This window comes from Cyprinus carpio, chromosome A7 (genome assembly GCF_018340385.1).
Source record: "Cyprinus carpio isolate SPL01 chromosome A7, ASM1834038v1, whole genome shotgun sequence".
NCBI classification, from domain to species: Eukaryota; Metazoa; Chordata; class Actinopteri; order Cypriniformes; family Cyprinidae; genus Cyprinus; species Cyprinus carpio.
Window position 1 is genome coordinate 24,120,898 of NC_056578.1, and position 15,106 is coordinate 24,136,003.

The following is a 15,106-nucleotide window of genomic DNA, read 5'->3' on the forward strand; positions in this document are numbered from 1 at the left end:
TATACCAATCATACCCAGAAGGACTTCTTGTAATTTTCATTGGCTACACACAGATTAACATACCTGTATCAAACCCAGAAAAGGGGGAACCAAATGGAGAAAATCCAGGAAAGAATGAACCCGTCGTTCTGCTCCTGCTCACACCCCTATGATGCCGCCCACCACCAAAGAAATCTTCAAAGGGGTCTTCAGCTAAATCAAAAGAAATAAAACTATATCACAGATGTACGTGTAAGATACGTTAGAATAAAGTGGTTCCACAAGCACAATTTATCTACTCCTGAACCATTTACCAACAGCACAATATTGTATTACAGACCTAAAGAAACCATTTACAGCATCTAAATATGGAGACAGTGAGGGGAAAAATACTTTTCTGAAATCTGCCATTAAAAACAGGACAAAAAGTGTAAAGAAAATAAATTCCTGACATTAACTGACAAACACAGCTTACCACCACAAGCATTCACAAATCAAACAACCAGCTTAACTTAATTTATACACAATCGTATTATAGACAACATTTTGGTAAAACCCCAACACATCTCTGATCATTTCTTTATAACATTTAACCTACATCCTGCTACCTGTGTACCATCAACCCCACTACCGGTTACTTTTAGGCGAAACCTACGCTCCCTTTCACCCTCCCATTTTTCCTCTGTAGTGTCTTCCTCTCTTCCCTCACCAACCCATTTCTCATCTCTGGATGGGCCTGCAGCAACTGACACTTTATGCTCCACTTTAACTTCTTGTCTAGACAATATGTTCTCTATCCTCCAGGCCAGCACGTGCTACCCTTTCTAACCCCTGGCTGTCTGATGTTCTTTGTGAACATCAGTCCAAACTCAGAGCAGCAGAGAGAAAATGGCGCAAATCAAAAAGATCTGTCAGCCTTGAGTATGCATCAGTCTTTGCTTTCAGGTTTCTCTGCTGAAGTCCATACTGCCAAATATTTATATTTCCACAAGATCAACAGGACACACGTAATCTCTTCAAAACATTCAGTTATCTCCCCGTGCCCCCCTCCACCACCTCTTTAACAGCAGATGATTTTGCGACATTGTTCACAGACTAAAACCATCAGCATTCAGTTCGCACCTCCACACACAGAGGAACTCAAACTGACCACATCCACTTCTAAAACTCCCCTCTCCTCCTTCTGTCCCCTCACTGAGGCAGAAGTACCCAAACTTCTCCTCCTCAGCCATCCTACAACCTGGCTTCTAGACCCAGTCCCTCCACATCTTCTCCAAGCAATCTCTCCTACACTCTTATCAGCACTCACACATAACATCAACACATCTCTTCTCAAAGGCATTTTCCCCACCGTATTCAAGCAAGCTCAGGTAAACCCACTGCACAAAAAAAAAAATCTACATTAAACACTTCACTTGTAAATAGCTACTGCAATGCTCTTCTGGCTGGACATCCATCATGCACAATCAAACCTCTTCAAATGATTCAGAATGCAACCCCGCGACTGATCTTCAACGAACCCAAAAGGGCCCACGTCACACCTCTCCCTGCACTGGCTACCGGTTGCAGCTCGCATCAAGTTCAAGACACTGATGCTTGCATAAAGAACAGCCACAGGCTCAGCACCATCCTACTTCCACTCACTAATACGAACCTACATCCCCTCCAGAAGCCTGAGATCTACAAATGAGCGACGTCTTTCATTCACCGTTCCTGCCTGGTGGAATGATCTTCCCACCCCCATCCGGAATACTGAATCCCTGACATTTTTCAAGAAACAGCTGAAAACTCACTTGTGTCAACATTTAACTGCATCCTAGAAAAAAACTTTGTATTACGATCACTTCCTGTGATGAATCGCTTGTTATTTCTCTTTTGTAAGTCACTTTGGAGAAAAGCATCTGCTAAATGAATAAATGTAAATAAATGTTAATGTAAACTTCCAGGGGTGACATAAAATGGTTTAATTACTTATAAGATTGAATTAAAATGTACTAAATAACAATAATAATAATAATAATAATAAATATTATGAAGTAAACTAAATGTATCTTCTTTCCCTGTTTTTACTGAAAAACATACAAAATCATGAATCTGATGGAATCACTAAATGAATCATATTAGTTATTTAATATCCAAACAACTCTCAATTTCTTTTTGAAAAAAAGTTTGAAAAAAGCAGCATTGTCATAATTACAGCAGAAATACCATAGAAAACATCTTAGCTAATATTGGAGGCCTTTGAATGTTGTGTTGGACAATAAGGGGCTTTTGAGTCAAAAAGTTTGTAAACCACTGGCTTGGCTAAAAAAGGTCACCAGTTTGACCTATCTGCTTGTTTTAGACACAAAACTCTGGCCTTCTGCCACTCAGAGTAGGAAACTGTGTTTCAAGAGAGCTAGATTACCATCTCATGAAAAACCAGACTGCCTATGCCCTTTTAAATAAAGGTAATTAATTACTATACCATTTATTACAATTAAGCTGAAACACACCTGAGAGCTGATAAATGCATGATGCATTGTGACATAACTTTTTAATTTGTCTAAAGAAAGTTGTGAATATACAGTGGTTGTCAAACAATTATTAAGTCTTTGAGTAAATCCTTCTATCTGAAATCACTTACAATACTGGTGTTAAGAGAAGGAGAATCTCCCTGGAGCTACGTGCATTGCTCATGCCTCACTGGTCACTTCATGCAGAGATCAAACCCACAAGTATTTGGTTTTGCACTTTTATTAAATTTCCATATTTTATTTTTTCTTCTCTGTTCATGGAAATACTAGGTTGATGGGGGCTGCAAAGGTCTATTTTTATTTATCCACCATAATTTTAGGAGTAGTGTAGCAATGTAGCGTTATCCCTGCTGAAACATGTCTAGATCAATGCTTCTCCATTTTCAGGCACTCAGCACCTTCATATGAACTTTTCCCAATCTCCTTCAAGCAGTTTGATTTGGCAAGCAGAACCACGCCTGATATCTTCACATGCACGCATACACACACACACACAGTTATTCTAACCCACCCCCAACCTTGTCATGGCTACATAAACACAAATAAACACCAATGATCTTCTATCATCAAGGATACACCTCCTGAAACATTCCAATTTGAAACAATTCTCAGTACGTTGACATATTTCTCACAAATAAACATATATTTGCAAACATACACGTTGAACACATACACTCATTTTCTCTCTCATAGCGGCCTTGAGCTATTAGCCATTCCCTTTCTCTTGCTGCTCTTTTATTCGGAAGCTATTTCTGAGAACATTCCTAGTGGATGATGCACGGTCTCTTCTCGTCACACTTGCTGGTCTGAGCCCCCTGCCATATTTAGAGTGCCTGTATGTTTTACACACATGCCGTTCAGTCATTTGCTCCCAGCAGTTAGAGTCAGTGGGCATGGGGTAGCACTTTAGTGTTTAACAGATGACTAATATGTCTCTATGATCATTTCAACAACACTATTTTCACCAGTTAATGAATTCCTATATCAGCTTTCATGCTTTTAAGAAACCAAAAATGGAAATTCAGTCATTGTTTACTCTGCCTTGAGTCATTCCAAACCTTTTGTTATTTTATCTGTGGAAAGATTTTTTTTTAAAATCTTCACATAATCTACACATGAAAAAACAGCATACAGGGGCCTGTTTCAATAAAGAGGCTCAACCAACTTGAAGTTAAAATGTGAACTCTGAGTTGATTTACCATGAGATGAGAAACTCTGAGTTTTCTGTTTAAGAACAGCTTATTTGAGTTTGTTCATCCAATTCTGAGTTAAGCACATGCACCATGACTATAAAAAGCCATAAGCCATGGTGCTCCGATATTTTGAATCTGCAACAGCACCCGAAAAAAAGAGATCTGCATACTTTTCCCCAGTAAAACTGGAAGTGCTACTGCAAGCATACAGACACGATGAGCATATATTTAAAAAAAAAAAAAAAAAAAAAAAAAACCCCAATACGTCGGCAGTGGTGAAGGAGACAGAGTTGGCAAGGGATAAAAATTGCTGCTTAAATCAATGCATAAGTTACATTTTTAATCACTGTTATATCAGAGGTGAAAACTGGCAGAAGTGCAAGTTACTGAACCTAATGTTCATTTGAAATTTGACATTAAATAACTAAATGTCCTTCAGTGTCTACTTCAATTTGCAGCAGCTTTTTCCATATAGATCTAATGCTGTTTTCACACAATTACATGTTCTCTCATCTAACCTTTAAATTTTCTTAATTATGGTAATGAAATTACCATTTGATATCTACTCAGCCATAAAAAAGAAGGCCAAGGCTCACAAAAGAGGAAGACCTGCACCACCACCTCTGACAGATGCAGAGGAGATGGCCCTGAGCATGAACAGGTGAAGGTCAGTGGCTGAGGGAATTCCAGAAGGTTCAGTAAATGCCAGCGTTTGATTCTGTAGAATTCATGTAGAACTACACGATTTAACCTCATTCTTGTGTAGTTTCAGTTACCGGTTAAGGAGTTCTACATCATTACATATTCATCTTAGAAAAAAACAAAAGACAAAAAAAAATTATTTGTAAAATGTGCACAATGAGGTTTTTTAACACGGCTTCTGCTTTAAAAAGGGGGAGGAGACTGAAAGAAACTCTGGAATTACTGAAGAAAACCTGCTCCCGACCAGGTTAAGTTCCCAGAGTAAGTTACCATGGTATAAATTACCCCTTTCAGAAACAGGCTTGACTTACCCCGCTTTCTCGGGTTTGAGATAACTCCCGTTCTGAAACAGAAAACCCAGAGCTTCCCTCATTTCAGAGTTAACAATCAGTTTCCACTAAACCTCCTTTCCAAAATGGGCCTCAGCCTCAGGTGTTTTTATTTTATTTATGTGTACAGACATATAAAAGATAAAATAGCCCTTTCATTAATGTGAGAAAATTTCCCCCATAATACACACCCAGTTAAGAGCACATTTTTAGAGAGTATTTTTAGTGAACAATATAGTTATGGTAGATTAACAGAAAGCTAATCATCAAATGAACCCAAGCTCCAATAATTTCATGCAAAACCTAATTACCTAATTATAACTCAAACCACGTCATTGCTGTCACAGAGACACTGTGAGAGATTAAATGACCTTCATTTCCTCTCTTTGGGAATTTTGTTCTAATTTTTACTACTGCTGTTTTCACTGACAAGAACCACTTTATTCTGAAACGATGCAGGTTAAACATGTTTTTTTGCTATTAAAAAATTCTATACGTCCTCTTTTTCTATTTCATATGTAATTTTTGTTATTTAATCAAAATAAATTACACATGCACCTACCAAAGAAATCTGCAAATGGATCTCGGCCTCCAAAGAATTCCCTGAAGACATCATCGGGATTTCGGAATGTGAACCCACCCATGAAATCCTCGTTATAATGGCCTCCTTTTCCAAAAAGTAATAATTAGAGGAAAACCACATTTTCAAAAACAGGTAAATGATGTCAAAATATAACAAATCAGGAATAACTTTACGTACCTCTACGAGTTAGGCCTTCTTTACCATATTTATCATATTGTCTCCGTTTGTTTTCTGTATGAAAGAATGCTGCTTTTAGTTTCACACAAATCAGACACAGATTAATGTTTTATATTAATTACACACTCCTCCCACCACACCTTCACCTAATATTTGTAGCTTTTACTTTTAACAAACAAACAAACAAAAAAACCACAGAAAACCTCATACTGAGAGGACAACATCTGAGCCGGTAAAGGGTGCTGTTCTGTGCCAAAACTATAGTTTATAACATGTGTTAAGTTGATAGTTACTACTAAAACCACTCAAGGAGGGACGAATGTAACTGGCCGTTTTTGAACAGAAATTTTGGCTTGTAAAGATTTAATCCACAGTGTGACTGATATTTGCGCCAAATGTCATCCTATTCTGAGGACAGGCGCCATGCCTCAACATGTTTAAAACATTCATGAATCAAACATTTCAACTACTGACAGCCTTAAATCACAGCTCATTCTGGGTACAGTTCTTTATGCTTTATGCATTTTTACCAGCATAAAGTGAATATCTCATGCAACATTCATTCCATAACAATTCTTTAATATAATAAGTTAGTGTTGTAATTTAAAATATATTAATTCTCAAAAATTAAGAAGATAAAATATAAATAGCAATACCATCTGACAGGACTTCATATGCCTCCGAGATCTCTTTGAACATTTTTTCAGCTTGTTCTTTGTTGTTTGGGTTTTTGTCTGGATGCCACTTTAGTGCTTTTTTTCTGTACCTGTAAAACACACACACCCAAACCCTTACTGAAACAAGACTACTTAAGGGAAGTATCTTAAATATCTTAAATAAAATCCAGTTTACATTAGATACACTGTCAACTAAAATCTGCATGTAGATAGATGGATAGATGTAATGTATGCAATGCAGTTAAATATTAAACCCATTAAATATTTTTGCGATGATGATTTCTTTTATGACATAGTGACCAGTCACAAGACCCAAGGTATATGCTTTGACCATAAATGTGCAGACATATAAATCACAATAAGCTTTGTGCTTTGTTACTTTTGATATTAAATAAAGTCTTATTTCAAATTCTGTCCATTTTTTAACAATATTCAAACAGTAAATACAGTTTTGGTGCTGTTTAATGTGGTGACAAGAGATAAAATAAACACAAAATAAACATGAATGAACATCCGAAGGTGTTAAAAGAGAGTACAACCTACTGAAATCTGTATCCTGTCTCATGTTATCGCTCAGTCAGTGTTTTAATGTCAATAGCTCAAGTGGTAGAGCATTGCGTTAACAAGCGCAAGGTTGGGGGTTCGATTCCCCGGGAACACAAGATAGGTAAAAATTGATAACCTGAATGCACTGTAAGTCGCTTTGGATAAAAGCGTCTGCTAAAATGCATAAATAAAAATAAATAAATAAATATAACAGCTTGTAAACAATGTCATGTAAAGGCACATTTACCTCAGAAAAAAAATATATTCGGTGACCATGAACTCAGCTAAAAAAACAAACTTGAGGAGCATTTCACGAATTATATGCACCACATAACATATCCATTATAATTTTTACTGTTCTTCAGTATTTAATTTACGTTTAATAAATCAGTCAAGTTTTTTTGAAATATTAAATGTTTTATGTAAATGTAAAGTTAGTATTATAATTATTATTATAAAAACTTTGAGTGTAGTTGAAGCGTTTGTATACAAATCAGTTTATTTTAATCTTCAATTTTATAGTAATGTAATACCAACTGACTATCATGTATATTTTATAGTTGAGAGATTTTTTTCCTAGAGAAAATTTGCCATGTACTGTACCTGATATATATACAAAATAATATATATCGAATCAGAATTCAATCAAATCATGCTTGTTAATCGAAACCCAAACGTAGTAAACTGCCTGGTCATGTCTACACTTAAAAAGAAAACTTGCAAAAACTTTTGATTCAGGATTGGGTTGACTTCATTTAACTTATTAACAAAGTTGTCCAATTCCATTTGCCAGTTTTGGTATTTATACAAGTTTAAAACAGGTTTGAGATCTGATCATTCTGGCATTCTGTAATTCTCAGAGTGCTATTTAGTGTAAAAATAACAGTTTATACACATACAGTATTGATTTAAATTTATTTCGTAATGGGTTAAACATAACAGTTTTAAGATGTAAATCAATACATAAGAGTTCAAAAAAAACTCATTTTTCATTGTAAAGTACTCCAGGGTCCTTATCACTCCTATAGGCATTATATTTTAATAGTGTTGCCCTCCATAGCTCTGTGCTTTAGAAATCCCCCCGTAACCATCAGCAAATTCAGTGACCTACAGAATCAGGATTCAATGGGGCTTTGGCAAACAAAGGACAAAACACCCTTTCCATGGAGGTAGTAGATGAATAAGGCATGGACAAGGCATGGGGCACAATGTGTCTAAACACCACTAAAAGCTGTACGCTCCCCATCTATCAACACGCTCTATTCCCTTAATTCCTTGTTATTAATATAGAGGGTTGATGTTTTTGTTGTTGTTTTTTAAATAGAGAACATCAGAAGCGAGGAATTGAGACAAACACACATTAATAGGGACAAGCAGCAAAGAGCAGAGTTCTCACATGGACAGTATCAACTAACCCCTGTGCTGCAGTCACTGTTATCATTACTGCTCCACTATGTTCCTTGTTTAAAAATAGACGCCCATGACAGGACACGGAGTACTTACGCTTTCTTTATATCGTCATGGGATGTATTTTTCGTCACACCCAGGATCTCGTAATAATCCCCCATGGCTCAAGTTTTGGGTTTCCACTCCTCTGGATGAGGATAAATTTTCAGCAGTGGCCCTGAAAAGAAAAAGATAACGAGAAATCTAGTTGAAGAAGATATAAAAGAGGGGACAACAAACAGAGGGTGTGTTTTGGTAGCTATGTGGGTGGGTGGCTACTGTGACGGACAACCTCAAAACACCGACTCATCATGTGAAAGCATGGTTCTAATTTACATTTCATCCATAAAAGCATCTATCAGATTCATGATTGTATTAATCTATATAAAATTTCAGTTTCCTATACTGTATTGTACTGTATACTGTATATCTTCTTATCGACATACTCCAGCATTTTCTGGCTCAAGCTCAAAATACAAACATGACAAATACACTAAATAAATTAAATATTATCAAAGCAGTTTATAGATGTTCTCCCATTTACTGTATACAACCTATTTATTACACCCAACACCTAAAAGCCATAATTAAAACCGGTCAACTCGAAAAACATCTTATCATGAAGAACAAAATGTCAACTGCTTCCAAACAATCAGGGACCAAATGGTCAATTGCAGTAGCTTTCCAGCTGGATCTCATTGGTGTTATTTATATCTGCAGTGTCCTTCAGGACAGGCCCAAAGGAGATCATGGCACAGCACTGGCTTTCCTCTGCATTGTCAATAATAGCTGTAATAAACTATACAACTTAAAATCAATACATTTAGTTCAATAGTTCACCCAAAAATAAAAATTTCCTGTAAACATATTTACTCTCATGCTGTCCAAGATTTAGATGAGTTTGTGTATTACAGATTTGGGGAGCAGTGAATGGGTACCATCAGAATGAGAGTTCAAATTAGACATGGGCCAGTATGAGATTTTCACGATATGATAACCTTTATCAAAAATGACAGTTTCACAGCTTTACTGTATTGTGGTTACAGTTCTAAAATGTGTTATTTTTAAATGTCTGGGTAAAAAAAAATTAAAATTATTTTAAAGCAACACATAGAACAGCAGAATTTGTTTATTTTTTCTATGATTTTTTTCTCAGATATTTGCTGAATTGTGGGCTGTCCTGCAGCTTTTGATGTGGATGATTGATTTGCTGCTTGAGCTACTGCTGCCCTAAAAAGATAAAAAAAGAAAATAAAGTCTGGCATGGTAATTTAACCTAAATCTGTAATTAGTTATTTAATTTTAGTTTATCTTTTAATTACAGTACTCTTGCAAAAAAATTTTTTGATTGACCCTTTGAAGTACAAAAATAAAAAACACCAATATTACAAAAAATAACGTGTATAAAACACGTTTTTTTTTTAAAGAAACATTGTGCAACAGTGACACCAGCAGGTAAAGTAACAGCAGGAGTCCACGACTCTCTCGCCTCCCCTGAGCCCATTGAGTTTTAACAGAAAGTGTGCAGTGAGTTTGGTGGAGGATAATTGAAATGAATGGGAGTGAATCACGTGAGAGGAAGCAATGCCTCCATCGCGATACGATTGGATATGAATGGTTATGTTCGGCTGTGATTGGTTCATGCGGTAAATCCTGCCTTGTGTTCGTGCGCATTCCGCGTTTGTGAATCACTGTAAATTAACAATATGATGTCATTAATGGGAAGTAAGTAAAGAACTCAAATACTTAGATATAACCACTTTGTTACATCAAAATAAGACTTGAATTGGCCTGAAAACATGATTTGTGGGAGCTTAGTGAGTTATCAGCTTGGTGAAATTTTAAGTAGCCTTAGGGTACTTTCAAACCGGGGCCCAGTGTTTCCGAACCTGGTGCGTTTCCCCCCTCAGTTCAGTTCGTTTGGGCATATGTGAACACGGCAATCACGCTCAGATCCACGCCAAAACTATCGGTCCAAGATCGCCTGAATGAGGTTGTCTCGGCTCAAATGAAAATAAACTCTGGATCGGTTCGGATGTATTGAAAAAGCAATCAGATCCAACGGACCAACGAACCAGGCTGTTTCACAAAACAGTAGACGATGTCTGTGGGTGAGCACATCTTCACCATTCAAAATCAAAGCGCGTCTTTTCATTTTATAATATATATATATAAAAAACATCCATAAGCCCTCAAAGCTGTTGTGACGGATGACAGCTATGAGCAGAATTCTGGAAAATAATCCGTGGAACTTTGACCAATGAGAGAACAGTTTACTCATGTGAGACTTGTAGTAACAATTTTGGTCCGTTTAAAAACAAGGCTAGTTTAAATTGTTAGCCTACTGCATTGAGCTATTATTTTGGAATAAATGTATAATGCTTAAAAACACTAACTTGAGATTCATATTTGACTTTAATAAACAGAATATTGATTACATAGTTGATGTAAAAAGGTGTGTATGTACTGTATGTATATACTGCTCAAAAAAATTAAAGGAACACTTTGAAAACACATCAGATCTCAATGGGGAAAAATATCATGCAGGATATCTATACTGATATGGACTGGGTAATTTGTTAGGAATGAAAAGATGCCACATTGTTTAATGGAAATGAAAATTATCAACCTACCCAGAGGGCTGAATTTAAAGACACTCAAAATTACAGTGAAAAAAGGATGCAGCAGGCTTGTCCATTAAGCTGAAATTTCATTGCAGCAACTCAAAATGGTACTCAGTAGTTTGTATGGCCCCCACGTGCTTGTATGCATGCATGACAACGTCAGAGCATGCTCCTAATGAGATGAAGGATGGTGTCCTGGGGTATTCCCTCCCAGATCTGGACCAGGGCATCACTGAGCTCCTGGACAGTCTGAGGTGCAACCTGGCGACGTCAGATGGACCGAAACATAATGTCCCAGAGGCGTTCTATTGGATTTAGGTCAGGCGAGCATGGGGGACATTCAATGGTATCAATTCCTTCATCCGCCTGGAACTGACTGCATACTCTCGGCACATGAGGCCGGGCATTGTCATGCACCAGAAGGAACAAGGACCCAATGCACCAGCGCAGGGTCTGACAACGGGTTCAAGGATTCCATCCCGATACCTAATGGGAGTAAGTGTGCCATTGTCTAGCCTGTAGAGGTCTCTGTGTTCCTCCATGGATATGCCTTCCCAGACCATCACTGACCCACCACCAAAACGGTCATGCTGAACAATGTTACAGGCAGCATAACATTCTCCACCGCTTTTCCAGACCCTTTTACATCTGTCACACGTGCTCAGGGTGAACCTGCTCTCATCTATGAAAAGCACAGAGTGCCAGAGGCGGACCTGCCAATTCTGGTGTTCAATGGCAAATGCCAATCAAGCCACACGGTGCCAGGCAGTGAGCACAGAGCCCACTAGAGGACGTCAGGCCCTCAGGCCACCCTCATGAAGTGTGTTTCTGATTGTTTTCTCAGAGGCATTCACACCAGTGGCCTGCTGGTGGTCATTTTGTAGGGCTCTGGCAGTGCTCATCCTGTTCCTCCTTGCACACAAAGGAGCAGATACAGGTCCTGCTGATGGGTTAAGGACCTTCTATTGCCCTGTCCAGCTCTCCTAGAGTAACTGCCTGTCTCCTGGAATCTCCTACATGCTCTTGAGACTGTGCTGGGAGACACAGCAAACCTTCTGGCAATGGCACATATTGATGCGCCATCCTGGAGGAGTTGGACTGCCTGTGCAACCTTTGTAGAGTCCAGGTATCGCCTCATGCTATCAGTAGTGACACTGACCCTAGCCAAATTCAAAACTAGTGAAAAACAATCAGAAAAGATGAGTAGGGAAAAAAATGTCAGTGGCCTCCACCTATAAACCATTCCTGTTTTAAGGGTTTTCCAATGGTTGCCCATCTAGTGCACCTGTTGTTAATTTTATTAACACCAAAGCAGCTGAAATGAATTAACAACCCCCTCTGCTACGTAACTGACCAGATCAATATCCCAGAAGTTTAATTTACTTGATACTATACTCTGATTAAAAAGTGTTCCTTTAAATTTTTTTGAGCAGTGTATATATTATATAAAATTTAATAACCCAATTTGAAACAAAAACTGAATTTTTTGACTAGCTTTGTGAAAGGATGCTACATAAAATGTGCCTGAACGAAAACAAAAACAGCAGACTGGCTGCATGAGAACACAAATTCACTCTCTGACAGCAGATGGTGCTATGGAACAGCAGCGATTCAGCGTTTCCTTGGTTACCACTGTAAACAAAGCAGCTCTGTGCTTATAAACCCTGCTTTAATATTCATTATATATGGACAAGATGAAAAGAAAATACCACCTAAACTTTTCTAGCCACAGCCATATCACCCTGTAGCCCAAGACTGGTAGCCCACTGAAGCTAAGCAGGGTTGAACCTGGTCAGTACCTGGATGGGAGACCTCCTGGGAAAACTAGGTTTCTGTTGGAAGAGGTCTTAGTGAAGCCAGCAGGGGGTGCTCACCCTGGGGTCTGTGTGAGTTAGGGGTTGCACAGACTAGTCGACTTCAATGTTCTGCCATGACGCTTTAAGCTTGACGTCGACTAGTCGCTGGCCCTATAAAAGGCGCAACAGGATAATAAATCTTTAAAGGACTTCCACATTTACGCTCCATTTCCAAACAGTTAAAATGACAAATAAAGGTATACTCTGAAAGCTCCACAAGACATGTGTGATTATAAAACTGGATGCTCGAAATTGAACGGGAGAAAGCACATTCTAAACAGCTTATTGTACAGGTAAGTTAATCGCTGCTGCACTGTAACGCACACACATAGGCTACAGACAGTAGCTCGTACGTCATGTGCAGATTGAGCGCGCACAGAATCATTCAGCGCGGAAATGTACTGTCAACACTGTTCTGTGACTTCTCAATAAAATAGCTTAGAAACTGAAAAGTTCAAGCATATATTTCTTAATAACTAAATCCAACAGCGTCACTATTACTAGAGAGACGCTGCCATGTAGAATTAATTCACACATGCAATCGCTCTCACTAATGCATTCATGTAAATTTAATCTTTATTGTGCTACTTTATCTATATCTGATTTAGAACGAGCAGAAATCTTTGAGAAATAAAATGACCCAAAGGCAAAAGAACTGATAAAAATGGAGCAATATATAGGAGCAATATCCATGTGGGCAGCGCTGTGTCAATAGCCATAGCTGAGCACAGGGGGTTTGTCACAGCTCCAGACTTATTTGTTTATTAATGACGTCATCAGGGACTAGTCGACTTCGACTCGACTTTCATCACATAAAAGTCGACTTTAAAAAAAAATCAGAAGTCGTTTAAACCCTAGTGTGGGTCCTAATGCCCCAGTATAGTGATGGGGACACTATACTGTCAAAAAAAGCACCGTCTTTCAGATGAGACGTTAAACCGAGGTCCTGACTCTCTATGGTCATTAAAAATCCCATGGCACTTCTCGTAAAGTGTAGGGGTTTAACCCCGGTATCCTGGCCAAATTGCCCCCCAGGCCTTTGTCAATCATGGCCTCCTAATAATCCCCAACCACCTGATTGGCTCTGTCTCTCTCTCCTCTCCAGCTGTAGCTGGTGTGTGGTGAGCACACTGGTGCCGTTGTACTGTGGCTGCCGTCACATCATCCAGGTGGATGCTGCACACTGGTCGGGGTTGAGAAGAGATCCCCATTTCTAAAGAACAGCCATTTACAGACTTCATAATATAATATAAATGAGAGTTTGACATTTTGGAAAATAATTGCAATTCAGTTTGTGCAAGTCCAAAACAGAGATCGGCTGAAAAAAAATGGCCGGTTGTTCCAGGGGTTCACCTCCTTCAGCCATCCTAAACACAGCTGACTGACTTCTCACACCAGCAGGATAGGGAGGGGTCATACACTTTCAGTCTTTGATGAGACAGCAACAACAGCATACTGCAGGAACAGCAATGGGTCATTTTAGTGACATTTTCAAATAACGGGATATACCTTGAAACCGGTAATTGGCCCATGTCTATGGGGCAAAAGTTGTGTAGGCTAATGTATTACGGTCTTAAAATACAACTTAATTTTAATTGATACGTACAATAAAAATAACCCAGTCTTTCAATGCTCTGTTTGCATTTATATTCCTTTCACTGAATATAAGATAAAATCTGATATTTGTTCAAAAGAATAAGTCCATTGTTTTTTGGCACTCCTAAAAAAGATAAATAATAGTTATCCAGGTGCATCCAGGCACTGAAAAACACATGACTGTATTGCTAATATTTAAAACATGAAGCTTAACCACAGAAGGATTATATCATATCTGCAGGACCCAAGCATGCTCAAATTTCACAACAATGCTTGGTAATGTTTAGTCTGTAAAAAACACCTACTGTACAAATGACACACACAGAGACAAAAAAATAAAAAATAAACATTGAACATTAATTAACCATTAAAACAATACGTTTGAAAATCGGCTACTGCAAAAAAAAATAAAAAATTAAAAAAAAAAATTAAAAAAAATTATAAAAAAAAAAATCACAAAATAGGATTGTAATTTCTTTCTTTCTTTACAATTTGTGTGTTGATTTTAGGGTACAGCCTGAAGAATACAATAGACTTAAATTTTGAAACCTGTGTTTAGTGGAGAACACTACTGGTAACTGAAAGCACAATAAATAAACAGAACAAAGGGACAGCAGATATGTAGAATTTTGTCAGTGATTGATGGTCCAGCTTCTGCAGATGCAAGTTTTCTTAGGGCTGGGTAACAGGACATAATCTTAATATTCACAATACACCCCCCCATACATCATCTGTTCTCTTTAACCACCACTGGATCATCCAGTGCTTTACTTTTAAACCACACCTTCTGCCCCACAGCCAACATTCCTGACTCACAGCGCCATTCAGTCTGGTTCAACCTTTTTGAGACAACCTCTTCATGAAAACACACTTTTAAGCAAC

At 38.0% G+C, this 15,106-nt stretch overlaps 1 protein-coding gene across 3 annotated transcripts in view; it reads right to left on the bottom strand.

Moving 5' to 3' along the window:
• The window catches only part of LOC109093456 (DnaJ heat shock protein family (Hsp40) member B6b), a 31,445-nt gene that overhangs the window by 13,770 nt on the left and 2,569 nt on the right, over positions 1 to 15,106 (bottom strand). For all 3 annotated transcript variants that reach the window (XM_042760530.1, XM_042760531.1, XM_042760532.1), the window contains exons 2-6: positions 8,206 to 8,326; positions 6,136 to 6,245; positions 5,480 to 5,533; positions 5,282 to 5,386; positions 64 to 192 (exon numbers count right to left, since the gene is read on the bottom strand). In XM_042760530.1, the coding sequence (XP_042616464.1) occupies positions 64 to 192; positions 5,282 to 5,386; positions 5,480 to 5,533; positions 6,136 to 6,245; positions 8,206 to 8,270 (463 nt within the window). In that variant the 5' untranslated portion in view covers positions 8,271 to 8,326. The remainder of the gene's footprint in view (positions 1 to 63; positions 193 to 5,281; positions 5,387 to 5,479; positions 5,534 to 6,135; positions 6,246 to 8,205; positions 8,327 to 15,106) is intronic.